General features: G+C 46.0%; 1 protein-coding gene across 1 annotated transcript in view; it reads right to left on the reverse strand.

Annotated features, from left to right (window-relative positions):
• TMPRSS7 (transmembrane serine protease 7) overlaps window positions 1-24,024 on the reverse strand; it is a 434,671-nt gene that overhangs the window by 275,874 nt on the left and 134,773 nt on the right. The window contains exon 9 of the mRNA XM_078658964.1: window positions 14,647-14,759. Coding sequence (XP_078515090.1) covers window positions 14,647-14,759 — 113 coding nt within the window. The remainder of the gene's footprint in view (window positions 1-14,646; window positions 14,760-24,024) is intronic.

Consider the following 24,024-nt stretch of genomic DNA (forward strand, 5'->3'; position numbering starts at 1 on the left):
GTAAATAATGTAAATCCTGCTCCTCCAGTCACCGGAGTACCTGTTACGGTACCCCCGGTCCAGCCCACATTACAATTTCCCGCCGCGCCAGCACGAAGAGTATCAGTCGACGATTCTAGTTTAGGGGCCGCAGGAGGAGGTCCTCCTGGTACCCCGCCGCCACACCAACGTGTAACGTTAGTCGAGTTACATGAATGTGCGTTACAGCGTACGCCCAAATACAAGTCCGTTGCAGATATCCGACGAGCCCTTACTGAATGCCGCTATGATCCAGTTGCAGGTGATGATAGTACAGTTATATATTCCATCCGTGTAAGACGGGTGACCGGGTATTTGGATACCCTACCGAATATGAAAGAAGATCTAGACAGAATATATCGTTTCATCCGTACAGGGGATGATCCAGAAAGTATTGGCGAAGCCATGTCTCAAAGGAAAGCTGAGATCCAGCTCATGTTATTAAAGTTTCTGATTAATTGTTTAATAAGAGAACAAGATTCTCCGACCAAAGATCCAGCCGAAATGAGAATCCTGACAAGGTGGAGTGATAATATAGCCGAGGGTAAGCACAGAACCATCAGTAGTATAGAGAGTATGTACAAGAAAATTCGTAAAGAAATAATAAGGTTACACGAACAACGTAAAGCAGCACTAGTAAACGAGAAAGAGAATGACTCTTCTACTGAAGAGGTAGAGGACGAGAATCCCGCCAGAATAGCGTACGTAGGTAGAACTAGACTTTCCGACCGACATTCACGTCTAGACTACAAGAAAACTCTTCCTCATCCAGCACCAGAACAAGGTTCTCTAGAACAAGTATTTCAAGCTACCGATCACATTCTGAAAACACGAATCGGTTATAGTGAGTTAAGTACTATGCATGAACAAGAACTAGCCCGATCAGCAGTCCGATGGATTACTGATTCTACCACTTTTCCAGACGAAATAGTGGCTCAAATGTTTCTGAAACTGCCCCCAGCCGAGCAACGACTGGTGGGTATGTATATGATTCAGCACCTCATTACTCTGTATGAGGGTCAACATTCTGATCCAGGTCCGTTACACGATGTCCTGAACGAGTTACTCCAGTATAGATGGAAAGGTCTAGGTACCGATTTAATTAGTGTTATTCTAGAACAGCGCCACAAATATAGAACGTTCCTGAACCCGCATTTTGTTCATGTCTCACCTCCAGAAAGCAAACCCTTATATATAGATAGACAGAATCCGTTACGAGAAGTACACCCAGTTAGGACAGCGGATGGTGAAATGCAACGAGTGTTTGTTTACACCCCGATTACAAAGATGGAACTTTTAGAGATGAAGAAATTAATTCCCTGTCACGACAAAGATCCAGAAGGGTTCCACCGAGAATTAAAAGACATGCTCCGTATGGGAGAATACACGTATCCAGATATAATTAAAATGTTAAAGGTCTTGTTGCCCGCAGGGGTATATGAAAAACTCAAGGAAAAGGAATGGGAGGTGGGAGAGAAAAAGATCGATTGGGCAGTTCTAGAAGCTGAAGATAAGATACGAGTACCAGGTACCGGTCTTGGAGAGAAATGTAAAGAATTACCAGAATTGTTAATACAAGTTTTGCCTAGGTTATTAGCCACTAAAAAGGAAGACTGGGATGCAATCTCAGCCTGTAAACAGAAACAAGACGAAGACACTAGTGATTTTTATTCTAGATTTGAGAAATGTTTTAGTATTAACAGTGGCCTCAAGACAAGTAGCGAGTCATACCCTCATCTTTTTGTTACTAAATTAGTCGAGAATTCAAGTCCACAAGTTAAGAATCGAGTTTTGAAAGTCGAAAGTACCTGGCAAGCTAATACCCCGTCCCAGATGTTACAGATGCTTCAGTATCACCAGAATAGAATCAGAGAAGAGCAAGATCACGAAAGAAAACGTATGAAAGACACGAAAATGAAAGTACTAGTTGCACAATCTGTTCCTCAAGACAGTCAGAAGAGGGGTACGAATCAAGCCAGTCATCCTGCAGTTCCCGTTAAAGGGACCTGCAATTATTGTAAACAGCCAGGTCATTTTATAAACGAGTGTGCAGTTCTGAAACATAATATAGCTACCGGTAAGACTAAAGAAAGACCACGTCCGTCTAAACAAGAACAAGTTTCACAGACTTCTCAGCCACAGAATGCACAACAGACAGTTCCAGCACCGCAGCCTATTGCTGCAACACAGCATGTTACACAGCAGATGTACCAGTATGCACAGTCCGAGTATCCAGAGTATCAGCCATATTCATGAAACAGCCTAGAGAGGGAGGTAGGCTTGCCTCTCATCGAGATTCCTGTAGATCAAGAGGGTCCCTATGTTCATAGTCAAGTACTAGGGAAAGACAGAAAGTTTCTGATTGATACAGGGGCAAGTAGGACGACCATTAGTCACGCCGAAGTTCCAGGGGCTCCGCTCTCAGGCTCTAGAAATGTTTCCCTTGGATTTTCAGGAAAGCCTATTGTGAACGAGATATCTAAGCCAGTTACTCTAGAAGTAGGTCCATTGTCCCGCACTACTGATCTGTTACTTACAAAGTCATGTCCAGAAAATGTGTTAGGTATTAAGACACTGAAAGAATTAGGTGCAGTTATTTGCTGCTCCCCAGAAGGAATACGACTGTTCCTACGTGACTTCAAGGGTCACTATGTATTACGAGATTTTGATCCAAGATTGTCCAATGTTCCACAGCATTTATGGGCGCAAGGTCCAACTGATGTAGGTTATATGCAAATCACACCCCATCGTGTGACTCTCAAACCAGGTGTAGTGTTACCACGAATCAGACAGTACAGATTGCCACCTGAGGCTGTAGCAGCCTTATCCAAAATTATTGACGAGCTCATGGCTCAAGGAGTAGTTGTAGAAACTGACTCCAATGTATGTAATTCTCCGATCATTCCAGTCATGAAACGTACTGATCCAAATGCACCCCCAGTATATCGATTAGTGATTGACCTTCGAGAACTTAATAAATGTATTATTCCCCAGTACCCAGTTGTCCCAGATATCTCTTCCCTATTGACAGCCATTGATTCCGAAGCCTCATTTTTTACAGTCATAGACCTCAAGAACGCGTTTTTCAGTGTCCCCATTCATCCAGACAGCCAGTTTATTTTCGGATTTTGTTTAAATGGAAGGAACTATATGTTCACACGAGCTCCTCAAGGATTCACAGAAAGTCCTAGTATTTACAGTCAAGCACTTAAGAGACAACTAGACAATATTCACATGCCAACTGACACTGCCCTGCTCCAGTATGTCGATGATCTACTGATCACAGCCCGTTCTGAACGTGCTTGCGAGCGAGCATCCCTTACAGTCTTGTATTTCCTTGCCGAGATGGGGCACAAGGTGTCCCCTTCGAAGCTTCAATTCTGTGTCCAGCAAGTGATCTATTTAGGCCACTTACTGTCCAAGAGGGGTAGGCAGTTGACACCAGACCGTATCCAGTTAATAGCGAGTCTTCCTCAGCCCAAGACCCAGAAGGAGGTACGTGCTTTTATCGGCCTTACTTCTTATTGCAGACAATGGATTCCTCAGTATGCATTTCTAGCCAAGCCACTGATACAGTTAACGACACAGGAGGCAGCCGTATCGACTGTCCTCCCTTGGACATCTGAACATACACTTAGTTTCAATGAGTTAAAGAAAGCTCTATGCCAAGCTCCAGTTCTAGCTACACCGAACTACAGTAAGCCTTTTACACTTTTCGTCACAGAACGTGAAGGTACAGCATTATCTGTTCTCACACAAGATCAAGCAGGACATTACAAGCCCTGTGCTTATTTTTCGAGCACACTAGATCCTGTAGCCCAGGCTCTGCCTGCGTGCCTCAAGTCAGTTGCAGCCACAGCACTAGCTATCAGACAAAGTGATTCCATAGTATTAGGACATTCCTTGACAGTACAAGTTCCACACTCTGTGGAAGTTCTTTTAAACCGAACACAGACTCAGCACTTGACAATTGCACGTTTAACAGGTTATGAACTGACACTGTTCCAGCCACACATAGAAATCAGACGCTGCAACGTTCTAAATCCTGCTACACTGTTACCGTCAGTTATTTCGAATCCTGCCACACACGACTGTGTGGAAGTAATTAATATTATGACTAAGCCAAGACAAGATCTGACAGATATTCCATTACTAGATCCCAACCTGACACTTTATGTGGATGGTTCATGTATGAGAACAAGTACAGGAGAACTAGTAGCCGCGTATGCAGTGACTACTGACACTGAAGTTATAGAAACACACCGTATTGACACCCTGTCTGCTCAAGCAGCAGAGCTAGTTGCTCTGACACAAGCCTGCATACACGCCAAGAACCTGACAGTTAATGTTTACACAGATTCACGTTACGCATTTGGAGTCGTACACGACTTTGGAGTGCTCTGGCAGGAGAGAGGTTTCCTGACTTCTCATGGAACCAAGATTCAGCATGGTCTCCTTATTCAAGCTCTGTTAGATGCCATACATTTACCGACATCTATTGCTATCATGAAGTGCAAAGCACATACGAAAGTCACTGATATTATTTCTCAAGGTAACGATCTAGCAGATCGCACAGCCAAGCTTACAGCACAGACACCAGACATACCAGGTCACAAGACACCGACATCCACTCTAGAACAGACTACTTGTATGACAGTTAAGGACCCCACTCAAGATGTCATAGATATCCAGTTACATGCTACTCCCGATGAAATCAAGAAATGGCCCGAACAAGGAGGGGTCCAGACAGATCAGGGATGGGTAACGAAGGGAAAAGCCACATGGTTTCTCCCCGACTCCATGGTTCAAGTCATTATCAATACCGCACATAGCCCAGCACATTTAGGAGAAAAAGCTATGTTAGACAGTATCCAGAACATTTGGTTCAACAAGCATTTACGAGCTGCAGCCAAGCAGAAGGTCCGTACCTGTATGATATGTTGCCAGTTTAATCCAGGTAAAAGTGTCCCGGTGGAACAAGGTGGATTCCAGCCCCCTGACCACCCTTTTGAAGTCCTCCAGATGGATTATATTCAGATGGAGCGATGTCGAGGTTTCAAGTATGTCCTTGTAGTTGTATGCGCTTTGTTCAGATGGACAGAAGCATATCCAGTTCCAGATTACACAGCCGCGACCACTGCCAAGCAGTTGGTTCGTGAATTCTTCCCCCGTTACGGACTCCCTAGAGTCGTATATTCTGACAACGGCCAGCCATTCTCATCTGAGCTTATGAAACATATCTCCCTTTTGTTAGGGTACCAGTGGAAGTTCCATTGTGTACGCCATCCTGAAGCAGCCGGTCTAGTAGAGAGACATAATCAGACCCTGAAAATCCGCATCGCCAAAGTATGTAAAGAGAAAGGTGTGGACTGGCTAGTAGCTCTGCCAGTCGCTTTGTTTTATATGCGTATGGTCGCACATTCCAGATCAGGTCTGTCCCCGTACGAGGTCGTATTCGGCCGCCCCCCTAACATGTGGGGTACACCTAGACCTCGAAGTATTACCGATGTTTCAAGTAATATGCTGACAGATTACCTAGCTTCCTTGATGTCTGCCCTACACTCTTGTCGTTCACAGGTTGCCGCCGCATTTCCAGACAATACCGAGGTGGCACCGCATGAAATCGTTCCCGGATGCATGGTTCTTGTCCGGAATTTTGATCGTTCAAGTCCGCTGGAGCCCCGCTGGAAGGAGCCCAAGCAGGTCCTCCTGGCCACCCGTACTGCCGTCAAGCTGGAAGGCAGGAAGGGCTGGGTCCACCTGTCTCATGTGAAAAGATTTCACGGACTAAAGACTGTCTCCAAGAACATTTCCGAGGATTTTAAGGATTGCCAAAGTACTATTCTCAAGGACTGTCCCGCAAAAGACAATGATACAGATCCCTCCCTGTTAGAGAAAACTCCGCAGCAGGAGTATAAGAAAAAATTAAGGTCTAGTAAAATAAGTCAGCCAGTTTGATTGTCTAAGTCCTCCCCTAGGTGAAACGGTTAGACCGGTTTCTGACATGTATAAAATAGACCCCCATAGTGAGAGAGTTAGTCAAAACTCAATCCGATGTATAGTTTTTCTAAGCTTCATATTGTTTTTCAGCCTTATGTTTACCTGCACATGTTATGCATTTTATTTGTGTTTTCCAGTTTCTCATGTAAATAAGTCTTCTAATGCTACAGTAGAGCACACGTTTAGTGATCTGCCTCCTCATGAACTCTCATATCGTCTTGCTATGCGTAATAATTCCTTTATCCGCATGTTACATTATTCACACCAGACCAGCAATGCCACTAATTGTTGGGTGTGTGGTCGACTCCCCCCTTTCCAGACATCGAAGGGAGTTCTGCCACTCTTTCCTTATCCATTTTCACATAACGGTTCGTGTGGAGCATGGTCCACGTTAACGTCATCCTCAACAGATATGTCTTTTCTGAACAGTACATGTTTCCCAGACAAGCAAGGTCTTCCCCACAGAACAGGGTTAGATCTAGAAAATGAAGTTTATAATTTGGGTAATTATTCTTCGAATTTTATGGTCCTGAATGTTCAGTCTGATACTACTCCAGACTTACCTGCTATGTCAGTATTACCAGTCAAAGGTGAATTATGTGTCCGAAATAATGGTTCCGTACATGTAGGCCATAGTGATTGTACTACTATTGTCAAGTATAGTGACAGTAGGAAATCTATTTTCAAAGCTTCACGTCATTCTTATTTTGTTTGTGGTCAGACCGCATATGTTCGTCTGCCCCTCGATTGGGAGGGTACCTGTTACATTGCCTTCCTACTGCCACCAGTTTTTCTAGCCCCACCTGACTATCATAGGAATTCCCACCTAGTACATACTAGACACAAGAGAGACCTCCCAATTGTCGATTATACTGAAACTGCTCTAGAACAATACATAGATATCAATAAAGGTGTCTTCCCCTATTTAGGTACTGTTGTGAGTAGTAAACTGATACGTAGATTAACGAGAACCCTTGAAGCAGTAGTGATTGAGACTACTTCTGCTCTAGGTAACTTAACCGAAGAGCAATCCTTTATGAGAATTGTCGTGCTCCAGAATCGTCTCGTCCTTGACGTCATACTGGCCGATAGGGGCGGGGCATGTAGAGTCATCGGATCTAGTTGCTGCATTTTCATTCCTAATAACGCACCGTCTGTTTATTCAGCTATTACCAGACTCCATAATATTGCCCATATGTTACACCAAGATCCAGGCACCTGGACATGGTCCGGTTGGTTCTGGAATATAATTTCCGCCTGGGGATGGAAAGTATTGTCATTTCTAGGTATTGCAGTAGCGATCATATTCAGTTGCTGCCTCTGTTTACAATGTGGCCCTGCGATTTGCGGCATTTGTGCTACCTCTTGTATTCCTAGTCCCAAGTCCCGTTCTAAATCCAGTTCCAAGAAAATTCGAGACGAGCAAATGATACTGTATGAAATGATAGATGGTATCATGAATATTGATGTTTCCTGATGGAAACGTAGTGACAAGGAAGGAATGTGGAAAAGTAAATTTTGCCATGTTCTGTGTCCCTACGTGTCCCCATCTTATGTTATGTGTGCATGATTAATATGCATATGTATTCCCCATGTTCGATTATAGACGCAATTACAGTTGTGTCCATCTCTAGTATGCCAGTTTCCAGTTCTCGTGAAAGCTACGAGTATTAGGCCTATGTAAAGTTACGTTGCCACGTTTCTCAGTGTGCACGTTATTTCATTGAAAAGTCCCCGTTTCTAGGCCTCCAAAGGGCCCGGACACCAGATTCAGCTCCTGTCTCCTGAGCCCTCGCTGAGGAGCGATACAGCCCCCACCTGTATCCTCGACCCTTCACTTACTTCCTGCCTCACAGTGCCCGGCTCGGCCTGGCTCTGCCTACGAGTCTGCCAAGAGTATGTTATGATTCTAGTTATCAGTCCAGCCCTCCTTCTCTGCATTCCTAAGCTACTGAATCGCATCAATAGTTTCCGTCATTGTCTAGCCTTTACGTCTCCATGTAAGAGAAATACTGTATTTAATGGTCATTTAATATTCCTCAACACGCACTACATGTAGAATAATGCATGCTCCAGTCTTAGAGTCTGTTAGCCTCTCCCCTCCTGACTCTTAGTTTATATCAAAATGTCCTCTAAACATTAGATACTAGATAGGGTTTAGGTACATGTCGCCCTGACTCTCCAGACTTCAGTCTCTACTCCTAGCGCAGAGTTCATAGCCCCCAGCTTCTCCTAGTAACACGTCATTGTCAGTTTGCGCGCACCATTAGGTTAGAGGTCCCGGCTCCTTAGGTAGCCCCCTCCATGTTTCCGCCCCATTTATGACATATTCTGTTACGTTTACATCACATGTCCATGTATACGCCTCCTGTTACACCCACTTTCACCCTTATCTTTCGCGACTGCTATTGACCACACCCACTGCTCCGCCTACTGTATTCACTGTAATGCAATTGTTTTAGTATATATGCTTGTGCACTGTTATTAAATGTTACCCCATTCCCTTACGCCGATTCCCTTTTCCTTGATCCTGCCCCCGGCAGCGCTGCCATCCTATTCCTGTGCAGGTTGTCCTGTTCCTGTTCTTTTATGCTGTATTAAACCTGCAAACTCCTACTACCTCGAATCTTGACTCTTATTTATTGAGCTATCTGTTATTGCTATGTCCAGTCAAACCTAGATCCGGTATTATTTATTTATATACCACACCTGAGCGGAGGGAGCCCTGCGACGTCAGGGAGTTGTCCCCAGAAGAAGCGCAGTGCAGCGGGACCCGACTAGATTCTCCCGGAACGAGAGAGCCCCCGCCCGCTGCTGCCGCACCAAGAGAAACCCTGCTGCGCCGAGAGCAGCCCTGCCACCGCCACGAGAAGGAGTTCCCCCTCAAGAAGCCCGGTGAGTGAGAGAGGGCCGCTCCCACGGTTTGCACAGTGGTGGGGGCATTTAGGGCGGCCCCGGATGGCAGTGGGCCGCCCCAACGTTTTATTAGTCATTTCCTGAGTGGCCAGGGGCCGTGTCAGGCCCCCAGTTATAGCCTGAGGGCTCCAACGTCTGGCCATTTTGGTTTACTTGGGCCCAGAGGGGCCCATGCTTATTATTTGAGGAGCCAGTGTGCTCCATGGCCCCTGATTATTGTTAGAGCCCCGTGGCTCCGAGTTGGCGCAGAATAAGTTAAGGAGCCAGAGGGCTCCAGTGGACATGTGTATCTTTAGAGCCTAGAGGGCTCCAACGATTTGGCGCAGTTTTTGTTCCCAAGGGCCAGGGAGAGCCCAAGCCGCATTTTTGTTGCCAGAGCCTGAGAGCTCCAACGTTTGGGGGCACGTGTGATTGTTTAAGGGGCCAGTGGGCTCCTGAGGCCCAGTTGATTTAGAGCCAGATGGCTCCACCGCCCTTAAGCTGTTACCAGATCTAGGGGGCATGTGTGTAGTAAGAGCCTAGAGGGCTCCAACGCGGTGCATAGTTGATTTCAGAGCCTATAGGGCTCAAAGGCGCAGTATTTAGTTCCAGAGCCAGAGGTCTCCAGCATTTGGCACAGTGTTGTTCCTGAGGGCCAGCGAGAGCCCATGCCACAGTTTACTTCTCAGCTGCCCAGCAAGTAGTGGGCTGCTGCACCGTTTAGGCGTATTTGAGAGAGAGTCCCTGAGAGGGACAGAAGTGGCACAGAGGTGCCAGGCCTTCCACAGCTGCGCAGCACTTAGTGCCAGCTGCAGCGTTTAGGCCCTGCTAATGTTCTCAGCTGCCCAGCAAGTAGTGGGCAGCTGCAACGTTTAGGTTTGCGCCTGTGGCGCACCCCTGACCGGCGCTGCATTGGCAGCACGCCCTGACATTCTGGACACAGGGCATTTGAGCCCCTTCTTGATGGCCAGTTGGCCTGGGGGACTGGTAGAGTTATAGGGCGCAAAGCTCTAATGTGATTGATAAGTGCTTTAAATGTGGTGCTAGGAAATGTAATGCATCTAGAATGTTTTACGCACCCTGTGTTGATACCTCTAGAGATTGTTTTACCTAGGGAGGTTTGTGTTAGTGAGATTGTACTTCACTGTGATTTACGCCCCTAAATGTGAGTTATACTTAGGAGGTAGGGTCTAATGTGCTTAGACTAGAGAGGAGATTGCCTACTATATTTATACTGGTTAGGCCTAATGTGATTTATGCATAATGTGCAATGCCTTTATGCCTGTGATACCTCTAAATGTGTTTTCATGCATAGTAGGTTGTTTGCCTAGTATAGTTAGTACTAGTGAGTTTATGCGTCCCTGCGTGATCTATGCCTATGGTGATTAGTATTGCGTAGTGTGTACCTACCTTTTACCAGTGGTTACTGGTTGTGTTCTATAATTGTTATTTGGTGCTACAGTTACTCTAAGTGCTATTTCTACTAAGTGCTGATCCTGACAGTGGCCCACGTGGCCCTGTCCTGTGTAAATAATCCCTTGTGAATATTGCCCGTGCCAGTTGGCACAATGTATATTGTGTGATTACTATCTGATGTGTTTTGAGAATACAAAAGTTATTTTTATATAACCTTGTGTGGAGTTCCTTTTGTAGTGTGCCTGGGATATTGTTGCTGTGCGTTTGCGCAAATGCTTTAAACATTGCCTCCGGGATAAGCCTGTCTGCTCGTGCCACGCTACCAAGGGGGTGAGCAGGGGTTATCTTTGGCGTGTAACTCCCTTGCCCTGACTAGAGTGGTGGTTTCTGCCTGGCTTTGGCGCAAGCCTTAGCCAACGAGAAATCCCAGTTCTAACACCCTGACATTTGGGACATAGGGCATTTGAGCCCTTTGAGAAGGCCAGTTGGTTTGTGGGTCCTGTTGCGCACTGTGGGGTATTGAACACTTTGTTTATGATGGTAATGCCTAATGTGATTATTGCATAATGTCTTTATGCTTGTGAAGGTTATTGCCACATGTGATGTATGCACCTGGTCAGTGTGCTGTGGTGCATTGCGTTCTAGTGCATAATGTGTTTATGCTGATGCCTAATGTCATGCTATGATGTTTTGGGGTAGTACCTATTTGCGTAATGTGTTTATGCTTATGAGGTTACTGCATAATGTGTTTATGCTGGTGAGGACCATTGCGTAATGTGTTTATGCTGATGAGGTTTGGGCCTAATGTGGAGTTATGCTAATATGATAATGCTGAGGTCATTATAGTACCAGTAGTTACTGGTTGTCCTTTACATTTACTTACCTGTTCTGACCGTGGCCCGATTGGCCTGGTCCTGTATATAATTCCTTGTGAATATTGCCCGTGCCAGTTGGCACAGTGTAAATGTGTGATTAGGTTTCTAATGTGTTTATGATAATACAAAGGCTATTTTTATATAACCATGTGTGGAGTTTCTTTTGTAGTGTAACTAGTGTGTTGCTGCTGTGTGTGTGTTGCGCAAACGCTTTACACATTGCCTCTGGGATAAGCCTGACTGCTCGTGCCAAGTTACCAAGGGGGTGAGCAGGGGTTATCTTCATCGTGTAACTCCCTTGCCCTGACAAGAGTGGAGATTTCTGACTGGCTTTGGCGAAAGCTCTAGCCCTAGCTAACCAGAAATCCCATTTCTAACATTGGTTGTCAGCGGTGAGGATAGGACTTCTGTTTGGGCAGCACCACAGCGACAACTGGTTGCACTACAAACTCTACATTTAAATAATCACGTGTTTGGGGAATATTTTTCCTGAGTTTTATTTTTTTCCTAAAGGTGTCATTTTTAAATTGAGGACTCTTGCTTCAGCTCAGACGCCTAGGTCTCTTGTGTTGCACCTGTGTTTTAAGTACCTTGCCAAAATGGAATCTACCTTTAACTACCGTGAAATGTTGAAGTACAGTCTAGAGGAGTTAAGGGGGTACTGTGATGAGAGAAGCTTAGAAGTAAGTGAGAGGGCACTTGGGGAAACCTTGGGGAGGTAGAGAGGGCCTTCGCCAGAGAAAAACTAGCTCTGGAGGGTAGATTGTCCTATGAGAGTAGTTTTAGTTGTCTGGATTTACCAGTGAGGGTGGGGTCCAGTGGTGGCAGCAATTTGGAGTCCAGTGCAGGAAGTCCCACTCCCAGATCCCAGAGAGTGGTACCTAGTTCCCAGGAAGAAGGTGTCACACCTGAAGGGTATAGGTTGAGGTTCAGGGGCAGTACAAAACTGTCTCACCAGTCTTGGGGGGAGTTTGTGGATGAATGTTGTGATGCACTGGAAGGATGGGTGATGAGTAGCACGGCAAATGATTTTAAAGGGCTGTTCAATCTGGTTGTCAGAGAGCACATGTTCAGTAATTGTTTTCCGGGGTTACGCCAACACCTGTTGGAGTGTGAGTTCTCTGATCCCAGGGAGCTTGCACGGGAGGCAGACATCTGGCTATGTGCCAATGGGTCTGAAGAGGCATTAGGGAGTGATTCCCAAAGTAGTGGCTTGGGTATCTTCCGGTCCTGTGTGGTGGAAGAGGTTCAGTGTAGCCCAGCTAGGTCCCAGTGTAGTGGGAGGGGTGTAGGGGCTCACGTCCAGTCTCAGTGGAGAAGGAGTGACAGTGGGACTGTGTGTCCCAAGGTGCAGGAAACCCAGACTCAGGGCCTGGAGGGTCCTCTAAGAGAGCACCAGGTCAGGGGCCTAGGCTGTACTTGTAGGTCGTTTGAGGAGTATCTCCTAGTGTCAGGAGAACCTGGAGCAACTGTAAATGGAGCTCAAGTGGTTCTGGTGTCTGGCGGTGCCGCTCCAGTTGGGAGGGTGCAGAAGTCCAGATTGAGGGGTGAGAGGGGGATATGTTCCCCAGTGGGAGAACCAGTGGGTCAGGGACCAGCCATAAGGGCTGAGTCTCCTAGAAGTGACCATGGTGACACCACTTCTGTCCTGCGGGATCTTTGCACACTGTCAGATGAACAGGGGTCGGGAGATCTGCACCAGGCAGACTGTCACACGACACATGAGTCATGTGTTACCCTTGGGGTGGATACTGTGGGGGTCCTCAGAAGTCCTGGAGTGCCAGGCAAGTGTTCAACGGCAGGGGTTGGTCCCTAGGTTGGGAGGCCAGGTTAAGGTTTTGCCTGACCTGGAGGGAAGGGCATCAGTAGTTGGTGTCCTGACTGGGGGGATACTGTATGAGTCCCCTGAAGACCTTGCGTGCCAGGCAAGTCCCCAGCCACGGGGTTCAGCTCCAAGGTTGGGAGGGCAGGTTCAGGTTCAGCCTGACCTGGAGGAAGGGACATCTGTAACTAGTGTCCTGACCGGTTTGGCTTCCAGGGGACCGCTCCAGTTGGGAGGGTGCAGACCTCTGGAAGGGGGTGCAGAGGGAGGGAGTCCTTGCCTCTGACCCCAGTGCAACCAGAGGGTTTAGACCCTAGGTTGGGAGACCAGTTGCTAGAGAGAGGTCCTGACCTGGTAGGAGAGTTGTGTTCTGAGGCCTCTCCAAGGAGGAGGGTACGGAACCCCAGAAGAAGAGGTAGGAGAAGGTGAGCCTCGCCCGTGACTTCTGGTCAGCCTTAGGGTGCGGACCCTAGACTGGAGGATCAGTGGTAGTCTAAAACTGCCCTGATGAGGGGTAGAGTGGAGAATGGTCACTATGTGCCAGGGGTTACTGCCCCTACTCTGTGAGATGGCAAGGACCAGATACATCTGGATGGCCTAGGACCGGGTCCTGGCCAAGGACAACTAGGGAGTACCAGTGGGGTAGCTTAGTTGGTCTTGGGAGATTTTACAGAGGGAACCACATGGGTTCAGAGTGGCACAGAACTGGAGGGTGTCCCTGCAGTTGCAGGTCTGCGTCCGTGTTCTATCGCCCAAGGCAGGAAAGCCCATCAAGGCGGTGATTGGTCTACCCTGCGTTTTGGCTGGAAGGGGGTTATGTTGGACTTGGCCCTTTTGGCAGTGTCATCCCTAAACTTTTTTATTTTCTCCTAGCCTTTTTTCTGACATGGTGTTGATGGTTTTGGGACTCTGGGCACTTTAGCACTGCTGTCCAGTGTAAAGTGCATGCACTCTCTGTGTTAAATATGGTAAGATTGGTCTACACCTGTTTTGCCTATTTAATTTACCTGTCAGTGCCTTGTAAAGTGGTATCTCATATACCCAGGGCTGGTAAATTAAATGCTACTGGTGGGCTGGCAATGCTGATTGCGCCACCCACCAAAGTAGCCTTTCAATCCTATCCCAGGCTTCTGTCATTGCAGGGCCGGTGTGCGCAGTGTTACTGCCACTGTGATGTGGCACCTAAAGTGTGTGCCATGTCCGTGACCCCCCGTTTTACTACATATCAGTCACCCCTAAGGTAGGCCCTAGCTAGCCCTATCGACAGGGTGCATTGTAGGTAAAAGATAGGACATGTACCTTAAGTGTGTGACATGTCCTGGTAGTGACAAACAGCCATTTTGGTTTCTCACTACAGTGGGGCTGCCCTTCCAAAGGAATGCATTAGGGATACCCTGATAAGTGTTTCAGTGGTAATTCCTGATATGAGAGGCGCAGTGTGGGCAAGTTTAGTGCATGCACACTTTTTTCTGTGAACTACTGGCAAACCTTCTCAACATTCTTCTAAAAACACTTGATCTTCATTATTATATGACATTTAAAGTATAATTAAATTGCTGTATAACCTCAATGTATGTAAGGATAACATTATTTCTTAGAAAATATTCTTAAAAAGCATACCTGAAAGTTCCATCTACAAATGCAATTAGGAGGATAGAAGCTAGGAAAATATGGGCTCAATATTTTTCCCTGGAATCCATTCATTTCCTTCGTTGATATCAAATCTCTGCATTCTAATCAAAGAAAAATACAACTGTTTTTCAACTTTATATTTATCTCTGATATTATATTTAAATATCATAATTTGGAAAATATTCTGATTTACTACCAAACATTTAAATTACTCACATAGGATATGTAACAAATTATAAAATGTTCAAACAATCGAAAGACAAAAACACAATTTCAATTAAAATGTGGTATAAATTCACACATGTACTAGATCAGTACTTCCAAAACTTTTTGGAACCACTACCTCATTTTTTAGAAAGACAAACCGTTGCGACCTACCTAGCTTTAATGGACAGGAGGCGTGCAGGATTCAATGTGACTAAAGCATCGTGTGGTAGCGCACTGTCATTGACAGACAGCAGATTTTCCATTGAAATGGCCATTAAATTTGCACAGAATACAGTTTTACTGATAAAACTATATTGCACGCCTCCAGGTGTCTAGTTTTCAGATATGTCTGGGCTTGGTAGGTTTCCGTAGAAGACCGTTGAGCCCAGGACCAAAAAAACGCAGTTGCCCCTTTGGCAAAAACAGGTTGTTTTTTGATGGATAATTTTGATGTCTTCACAAGACGTTTTGGACCTTTCCCGGTAGCATTTTTTATTGGGAATGCGGAGTGGTAGGAATTTGTGCAGGTCTGGTGATCCCACAACTTATGCACACAGATATGTGAGGAAACAATATGTTTTTTTCAATGAATCAAATTTACACGGGCTTCTGGGTAAGTAAACCTTGTGGGATCCACACAAAATACACCACATATTATTCCCCTAGTGACCTGTTTCCAAAAAGATGTAAGGGCAGAAGATGTTCACTACAGAGAGAGTATGCATTGGCGGTAAAAAGCAAAAAAACTAACATTATTGCACACCTATCCACTAGTTAATCACAAGCATAGTGGTCCGATTTCGCAAGAAATTTATTCACCAATGACTTTAGGACATACAATTTGCAAAAGTCATTGTTAATAATTTCAAGATCAGAACGAAGGACCACTGACTTACAGCTTGTGAGCTGTAAAGCCACGTCAAGGCACCGCTTTACAGTCCATTCACATGCCTTTCATTCATCAGACACAAAATATTCACACTGCCAACTGTGGGCCCAACACAATATAAACAGTGCCATTCAAGGGCCTATTACTCTCATTTGTCAGCAAGACTAACACACCAATCACATCACTAAACACCCTGACATCAGACAACTGACAAACACACCTCAAGCAAGTCAATACACATACTGGCTATCAGCCACCAACACACCGCCAGTCCACGCACACCGCCAGTCAAGCGCCAGTCTACACACACCTCCCACCAAACACCAGTCCATGTACACTGCAAGGCAAGCAGGAGTCTACGCATTCCGCCAAGCCAAGCTCCAGTCTACACACACCGTCAGCCAAACGCCAGTCTACGTACACTGCCTGCCAAATGCCAGTCCACGCACACCACCAGCAAAGCCCTGGTCCACATGCACCACCAGCCAAGTGCCAGTCCACACGCACTGCCAGCCAAGCACCAGTCCACATGCACCACCAGTCAAGCGCCACTCTATACACACCACCAGCTAAATACCAGTACACACAGACCATCAGCCGAAATCCAGTTCGCAAACACACAGACACTTTTCCTATTATCTAGTGTTTTTCTGTCCCCCTTGGGAGCAGTTGGGCATACAAATATGGCCACAATCTTGCACCAATAAAGGGGAGTGACCCTTACCCAAACGGACGCTCCCCGACGCATAAATATTTAACTTCGTGGTGTCTATGGGCTTTCTGCCCCCGTTAAGAATATTGCCAATCTGACCCCAAAGGGGGCAGAAACTGCCAAAATGTGTGGCCAAATAAAAGGGGAGCGACCCTTGTCAAAAGAAGCATCTCCCCTTATTGCACAAACAATTATCCCTGGCATGTAGGGGGTTTCTGCCCCCCTTGGGGGCAGATAGGCCTAGAAAAATGGCTGATCTGTCTCCAAAAGGGGCAGAAATGGCCAAAATTATTTCCCTAGAAAAGAGGGAGTCACCCTTGCCTAAGGGGCCCCTCCCCAATGCCAAAGAAAGTCCCTTGTGACCTACTGGGTGCAGACCTGCTGCGCGATCGCAGTTCCACCCACGATCACACAGCAGAAATATACTGCAAAGAGACACTGGGGGAAAGGAAAAGCTCTGTCCTTCCCCCAGTGCCTCTCTGCTTTCCCTGAACCCTCCCCAGAGAGGTAAAACACTTACTTCTCTGATGTGCTGAAAGCAAACAGCTTCCAGCGGGTCCCCAGGATGTTTAGATCGCAATGGGCGGGAGGGGTCGGGGTGGTACAGTGGCGTAACAAAACTTGAGTGGGCCCCCCTGCAAAGTGCAGGAAGGGGGCCCCCCACACTCCTGACCCACTCAGGAACTCTCAGGCAGCAGCCTTCCGTCCATGCACAGTGCTGGATGGGGCCCCCGAGAGCTCAGCGCACCAACACGCCGCGTGGCTGCAGGGGTTATTGTTACACCACTGACGTACCTACATACAGCATGGGTGCCTTCATAACCAATACATTTCTTATACTGAATAAGAAGAAAACGTTCTCTAAAATACATTTCCTTCCAAAAGCCAAGACATTCCGCTTGCTCCCTCCTAAGTAAACTTAAGTATAATTCCCTACTTTAAAACTCACCAGTGAGTACTGAAGTGGATCTGCCCCAATAAGTCCTCCCTCATTAGATAACAAGATCACTCTTGAGTCTCCCCAGACACCCACCTAGCTCACAGTACCTCTACCGGCCGATTTTCACCTATAAATAGGGTCCCATCATAGTATTCACATCCATACATGACTCCTACCAAACTACCTCGCTGTAATCCTGAGTCGGTAGATGCCTACTTGCAACCAACACTCAAACAGAATTTTCCGAGCTACGACCGAACCTGGCAGTGAAGCATCTTGGTCCCGTTCCTTTCAGATACTAAGGCCACTAAACAAGAACTCTGTTCCAGCTGAAACTTGCTCAATCACTGTTCGCAGCAGTTAAAACTGCTCTTTCTAGGACCTCAACTTACGAGAATTGTCTTAAATATCACATCTGCAATCCAGCCTTTCCATGAAATTGTGTATGTAGAGAGCAGCAGTGGGTAATTTTTAATAAATAATAGCCCTGTTCTCCTATCCTTTTCATGCACAACACAACATAGCAATGCAGCATTGTGCTTCAAAAATTATACATCTGCCCCTAAGGCCCTTTTAGTGCAGGAAACACTTTTGCAGCTGCAAATTGTGCGATCACAGACAAGCAACAGCATAACGTTCACCAGTTAGTAGGTGTGCAAACTCTGCCCAATGACACAGGAATAGAGAATAGCACAAATTGTTACTCCTCATTCCTGCACATTCAGCAACACATGCACAATTTGCTCCTGCTATTTACATTAGTTTTCTGCCACAAATTGTGGGTTCAAACTCCCACAAACTGAGGACAGACAGTAATCTTGTTTTATGCACAAGCATGTTTGCACACAAAATAGAATTTAGTGGCTCATAGTAATTGCGCATAACCACAAAATGTCCAAAAAAATATCAAAGGAACATGCTGGTCAATAGGGACTTTAAAAGGCACAGCACATTGGCCAGAGTTTCCAACACAACAATCGCTACACCCTCTAGCTGAAACAGTTATAATACATCAACCTAGCTCATATCACACATGCAATTTATACATTCCATGTTTCAAAAATTTGAAATAATTGAAAAGAAAGTTACATGAATACATCTTGTAACTTCCATGCAATGCTGCTTCATCATATGGGGCATCAGAGAGGTAATTTAGAGTAGTCTTAGGGCCTGATGCACAAGACTGGCTTCTTGCAGCACATTTACAGTGACAAGCCTCCCCCTTGCACCACAGAGGGCATTTTCACAAAAAACCATGTCTCCCAACTCACTATTAATGAAGCAGGAATCAGATTGTGACTATGTGAAAACTAGCAAATGTTTGGATGGAAGCCCGGAGGAGACAGCAAACCTCCATCCCAGCATTCCAGGTCACAGAATGTCTGAACGGTGACCTCGAACCCAGGAGGAGACAGGGGTCACCATGTAAGGATTTGGCTCTCTGTGACTGTGACCTCGGAGACAGCATGCAGTGGGTCTGTGGGACTGCTGTCTGCCACAATCTCACAAAGGGCCAGATGTAGGTAATCTCAATTTACCTATTCTTAATTACCGAATTTTACTGATTCGGTATTTAAGAATAGGTTAATGGGATGTAGATAATTTTTCGGTAAAAATTACCGAATCGGTAAGATTCGGTAATTAAGAATCGGTATTTACCGATTCGGTAATTCCCGTTCATTCCTATGGGCATGGAGGCCCATAGGAATGAATGGGAAGCCATTCAGTATTACCGATTCGGTAAATACCGAATCGGTAATAGGAGTTACATTTTCAAGGGTGACACCCTGTTGCACCCCTGAATAGTGCATGGGTGCACATGTGGCACACATACATGCCCTAAGGGTATGTATGTCTGCCACATCGCACTGTTAGAAAAGCAAAATAATTGCTTTTTCTAAGGTTTTTGATATTTATAACCAGGGTTCAATTCCCCACGCGGCAGGGTCGTGGACCAGGGTCAGCGGACTCGACAATTCTCGCTTCGGTGCCTACTCTAACCTGGGGTCCCACTAGGCAACTCTGGGCATTAGCTTGCCTAATCTCCACAACGGCCCCATCAACGCCGGGGATGCCTGGCTCCACCTTGGGGATTCCCAGTAGGGACCATCCCACAGGGAAAGCCAGGACGGGTTCCCCAGCGGTATACAGCGCCAGGACGCCCCTTTGCTGGGGCAGCTGTGCGCTTTACAAGTATACGACATTTAACATTTAACATTAAACTTGTAGTTGGTGGTAAATAACGAATCCTTAAATGTAAAAAGCACTCACTTGAGTGCTCCCTACATTTCGGATTCGGTAATTTACCGAATCAGTATTTTAAGAATTCGATAATTTACCGATTCCTTAAATTACCGATTCGGTAAATTACTGAATCCAAAATGTGGCCCCTACATCTCAAATGCCCAATACCGGTCGGTGACGGCCGAAATTCGGTAATTTCGGCTGTTACCGACTGGTATTGGGCCACCTACATCTGGCCCAAAGTCTCCAGACAGCACATGCAATTTTGACAACTTAAACTTAGTCAACTTTGCCAGCAGGTAGGTGCTAATTATGTCATGCGCTGCGCCTAGAAATTCGCCACAAATAGCATGTGCATTACATTAAGAATCATAAGGAGGGAAGTGGAGCTAAGTACTGTCCCAGAAGCAGCTCCTTCTGGGCAGCAGCCTGATGTGAACCCAACATCGCTGCCTGCAAATGCAATCACAAAGGAATGGAGGAATGATTCATATGCATTTCCGTAAAATGATGCCCTCTCCCCTGCAGAAAGTCAGGAGGGGCCCAGGCATCTCACAGATCGCACAGATATTCATTAGGCATGGGCTTAATGGGGCCCCACCTGAAGGGTTCCCCCTCCCTATGCCACAGGGGCCTATAGTACGCCTCTGCCACGGGCATGAGGACATAGTGTACCTTTTACTGGCCATTTGTCTACCAGCGATGTCACATGCACAGTGTTGCTTTTCTGTGTGTTTCTTTCTGCTTTGGAAAGCAGAGTGGCTTTCCCGAGCGTTTTAATGTTTCTCATTCAATGCCACTGCACGCATTCTGCCTAACATGTGGCATGTCTTAAGGGCTGAAGGGGCTCCTTACAAAATAAGGAACCGCGGGGGCTGCGGGGACCTCTGTTACTTCCCTGCCCACACTATGCTAAATTCTACATCCAAATACACTACCCTACGCAACACAAACTCAACAACACTATCCTAATCCTTCAAATACTACCCCCACCAAGACACTACCCCTTCCCCAAGACCTGTCCCTACACGCAAACACAGCCCTGCACTAACTTCCCCATACTACCATAAACCCTAAATCACTACCCTACACTACTCAAACACCACCACACTACCCTAAACACTAAAAACTACCCCCTGCACGACGTTCCCCCACCCCCAGTCCTGTCCCTACACTCTAACGCTACCTGCACGACCCACCTGACACTACCCTAAACTCTAAAACATTACCCTACACTACACAAACACCACAACACTACCCTAATCCCTAAAACACTACGCGCTGCACGACCCTCCCCTTTCCCCAGTCCGCTCCCTACACTCCATCACTACCCTGCACAACAACCCAACACTACCTTAAACCCTAAAACACTACCCTACACTACACAAACACCATAACACTACCCTAAACCCTAAAACACTACCCCATGCACGACCCCCCTCCTTCCCCTCGTCCGCTCCCTACACTCCAACCCTACCCTGCATGACACTCCCGACACTACCCTAAACCCTAAAACACTACCCTACACTACACAAACACCACAACACTACCCTAGTCCCTAAAACACAACCCCCTGCATGACCCTCCCCCTTCCCCCACTCCTGTCCCTAGACACAAACACTACCCTGCACGACCCACGACACTACCCTAGACCCAAAAACACAGCACCTCAAACACAACAACACTACCCTTATTCCTAAAAGACTACCCCCTGCACTACACAAAGAACACAACACTACCCTAATTCCTAAAACACTACTCCCTGCACAACCTTCCCCAGCCCTGTCCCTACACTGTAACACTACCCTGCACGACCCACCTGACACTACCCTAAGCCCTAAAACACTACCCTTTACTACACAAACACCACAACACTACCCTAAACCCTAACACACTACCCCCTGCACGACACTAGTCCTTCCCCCTTTCCTGTCCCTTCACTCTAACACTACCCTGCACGACCCACCTGACACTACCCTAAACCATATATCACTACCCTACCCTACTCGACACAAACACCACAACACTACCCTAAACTCTAAAACACTTCCCTCTGCACGACCTTCCCCCACCCCCAATCCTGTCCCTACACTCTAACACTACCCTGCACGACCCACCTGACACTACCCTAAACCCTAAATCACTACCCTACCCTACACGACACAAACACCACAACACTACCCTAAACTCTAAAACACCACCCTCTGCACGACCTTCCCCCACCCCCAATCCTGTCCCTACACTCTAACACTACCTGCACGACCCACCTGACACTACCCTAAACCCTAAAACACTACCCACTGCACGACACTCTCCCTTCCCCCAGTCCATTTCCTACACTCCAACAGTACCCTGCATGACACCCCGACACTACCCTAAACCCTAAAACAGTACCTTACACTACACAAACACCACAACACTACCCTAATCCCTAAAACACTACCCCCCGCATGACCCCCCCCCTTCCCCCACTCCTGTCCCTACACACAAACACTACCCTGCACGACCCACGACACTACCCTAAACCCAAAAACACTACTCATCAAACACAACACTACCCTTATTCCTAAAAGACTACCCCCTGCACGATCCACCCCCTTCCCTAAACTCTTTAAAACTACACAGCCCCTCTAACCTCCCCCTCCTTGTGGTTCCTCTCTTCTCCTTGCAACGTCGTCAGAGGGGCGGTGCTCGGTACACGTCGTTGTCAGTAAACGGAAGAGCCTCAGTTTCCTCAGAACGATGTGGATCGCACTACAACGCTTGCGTTCTAACATACGTAGTAAAGCCTACGCGTTGTTACAGCGCATGCGTTGTTACGCTTGCATTGTAATGGTATGCGGAGTAAAAGCTGCGTACTATTGGCTGTTTACCATCACCAGAGATGCACTGCTTGCTTTCTGCAGCTGGGACTGTGAACTGCGACAGTAAGCTCTTTTGTTCTGTAGAACAAATAACTAGAGCAGTGCAATGTATATTCTCCTAAATAAAATAAAAAACAATAAATACATTTTCTAAACAAGATGTTGCCCTATTATTGTGAACACAATAAATGTGCTGTGATGTGTTTGCGCAAAAACCTCACCCCTGTGCTTTGAATGAGTGCTTAACAATGGTAAAGGATATTTTTATATCAATATCATCGTTCACATCAGTATATAGGGTATATCAAGTAACACAAGTAGACAAAACCACTATTGTCTTTTAAATATATTTTTGTATGTCTTTAAGTAATTTACCAATACCCTATTTAACATGTAGGCGGAACATAATATTAATATTTATCTATAACTGTTCTGCTATTATATAGTTGTGTGCCTAAGGCCCTTTAAACTTCAGAAATGTCACTTAAAGTAATGCCATCAGGATTAAGAACATGCATCACTTTCTGAGAGGATTTCTGACAAAGATCATATGATGTCTTGTCCTATGATGTCATTGAGTCAAATGATGATTACGTGATGTCACTTCTGATACCCAGGCATTTTGGTGAATCGACCCCCATGAAAAACACTGGAAGATGAATTCACATGGGAATAGTAAAATCCTCCTTATTATGTGCTTGTATTTTACCTCTAAGTACAATGTCAGTTATACTTAAGAGGCAATCATAGACTTCACTTTTCCAGACACTTTCGGCCTCCCTTGGTATGCACGTCTCCCAGTGCTTCTATATTTGCCGCAGCTATTGTTCTTTAATCCAAACAGTTTTCCTGTATGCAGGAAGAAAACACTTATTTGGCACGCCGATCATTCTAAGCTATTTTTGTCTGGCATCTGAAGAAGTCTATGCAACAGTAAAAGGAAATTTTTTGTACCATCTTAGAATTTTGTTTTCAGTCCATTCAAAGGTAGCAAAGCCCAGAGTGTTTGGCTTTTTAAATGAGACTGATATGGGGTTACATTATTTATTGCACAGCTCACAAGAAAAAACACCCCTAGACAATGCCAATAGCTCTTGCCTTTCAGAAGAGTTATCTTTTGGCTTGCACAATGCTTTTTTGTCAACGTTATTTTGTATGAGCAAAAAGATGAAAAAAAATGCTTGTTTACCAATAAAGAACAGCATCAGCAAAAAAAAGAAAAAAATAGCCGTGGCTACATCATGACATATATGCCACCAGGTCCCACCATGCATTTGCATGTGTGCATCATGATGCGCCAGCCATTTAAAAAATATATATTTACTGTTTCAAGATAGCCGGTGCCCATTTTTAAGCAGCAAATAAAGAAATATGCACAAAAAACACATGAAAGAGAAAGGAGCGGACCTGTCGTAAACTGCAACTTCCAGGCCCTTAAAACATCTATAAATATACATATATTTGAATAAAGTACATTTCAGGAAGGGGCAGGCGGACAACAGCGCAGCGA

This window comes from Lissotriton helveticus, chromosome 8 (genome assembly GCF_964261635.1).
Source record: "Lissotriton helveticus chromosome 8, aLisHel1.1, whole genome shotgun sequence".
In the NCBI taxonomy this organism is placed as follows: domain Eukaryota; kingdom Metazoa; phylum Chordata; class Amphibia; order Caudata; family Salamandridae; genus Lissotriton; species Lissotriton helveticus.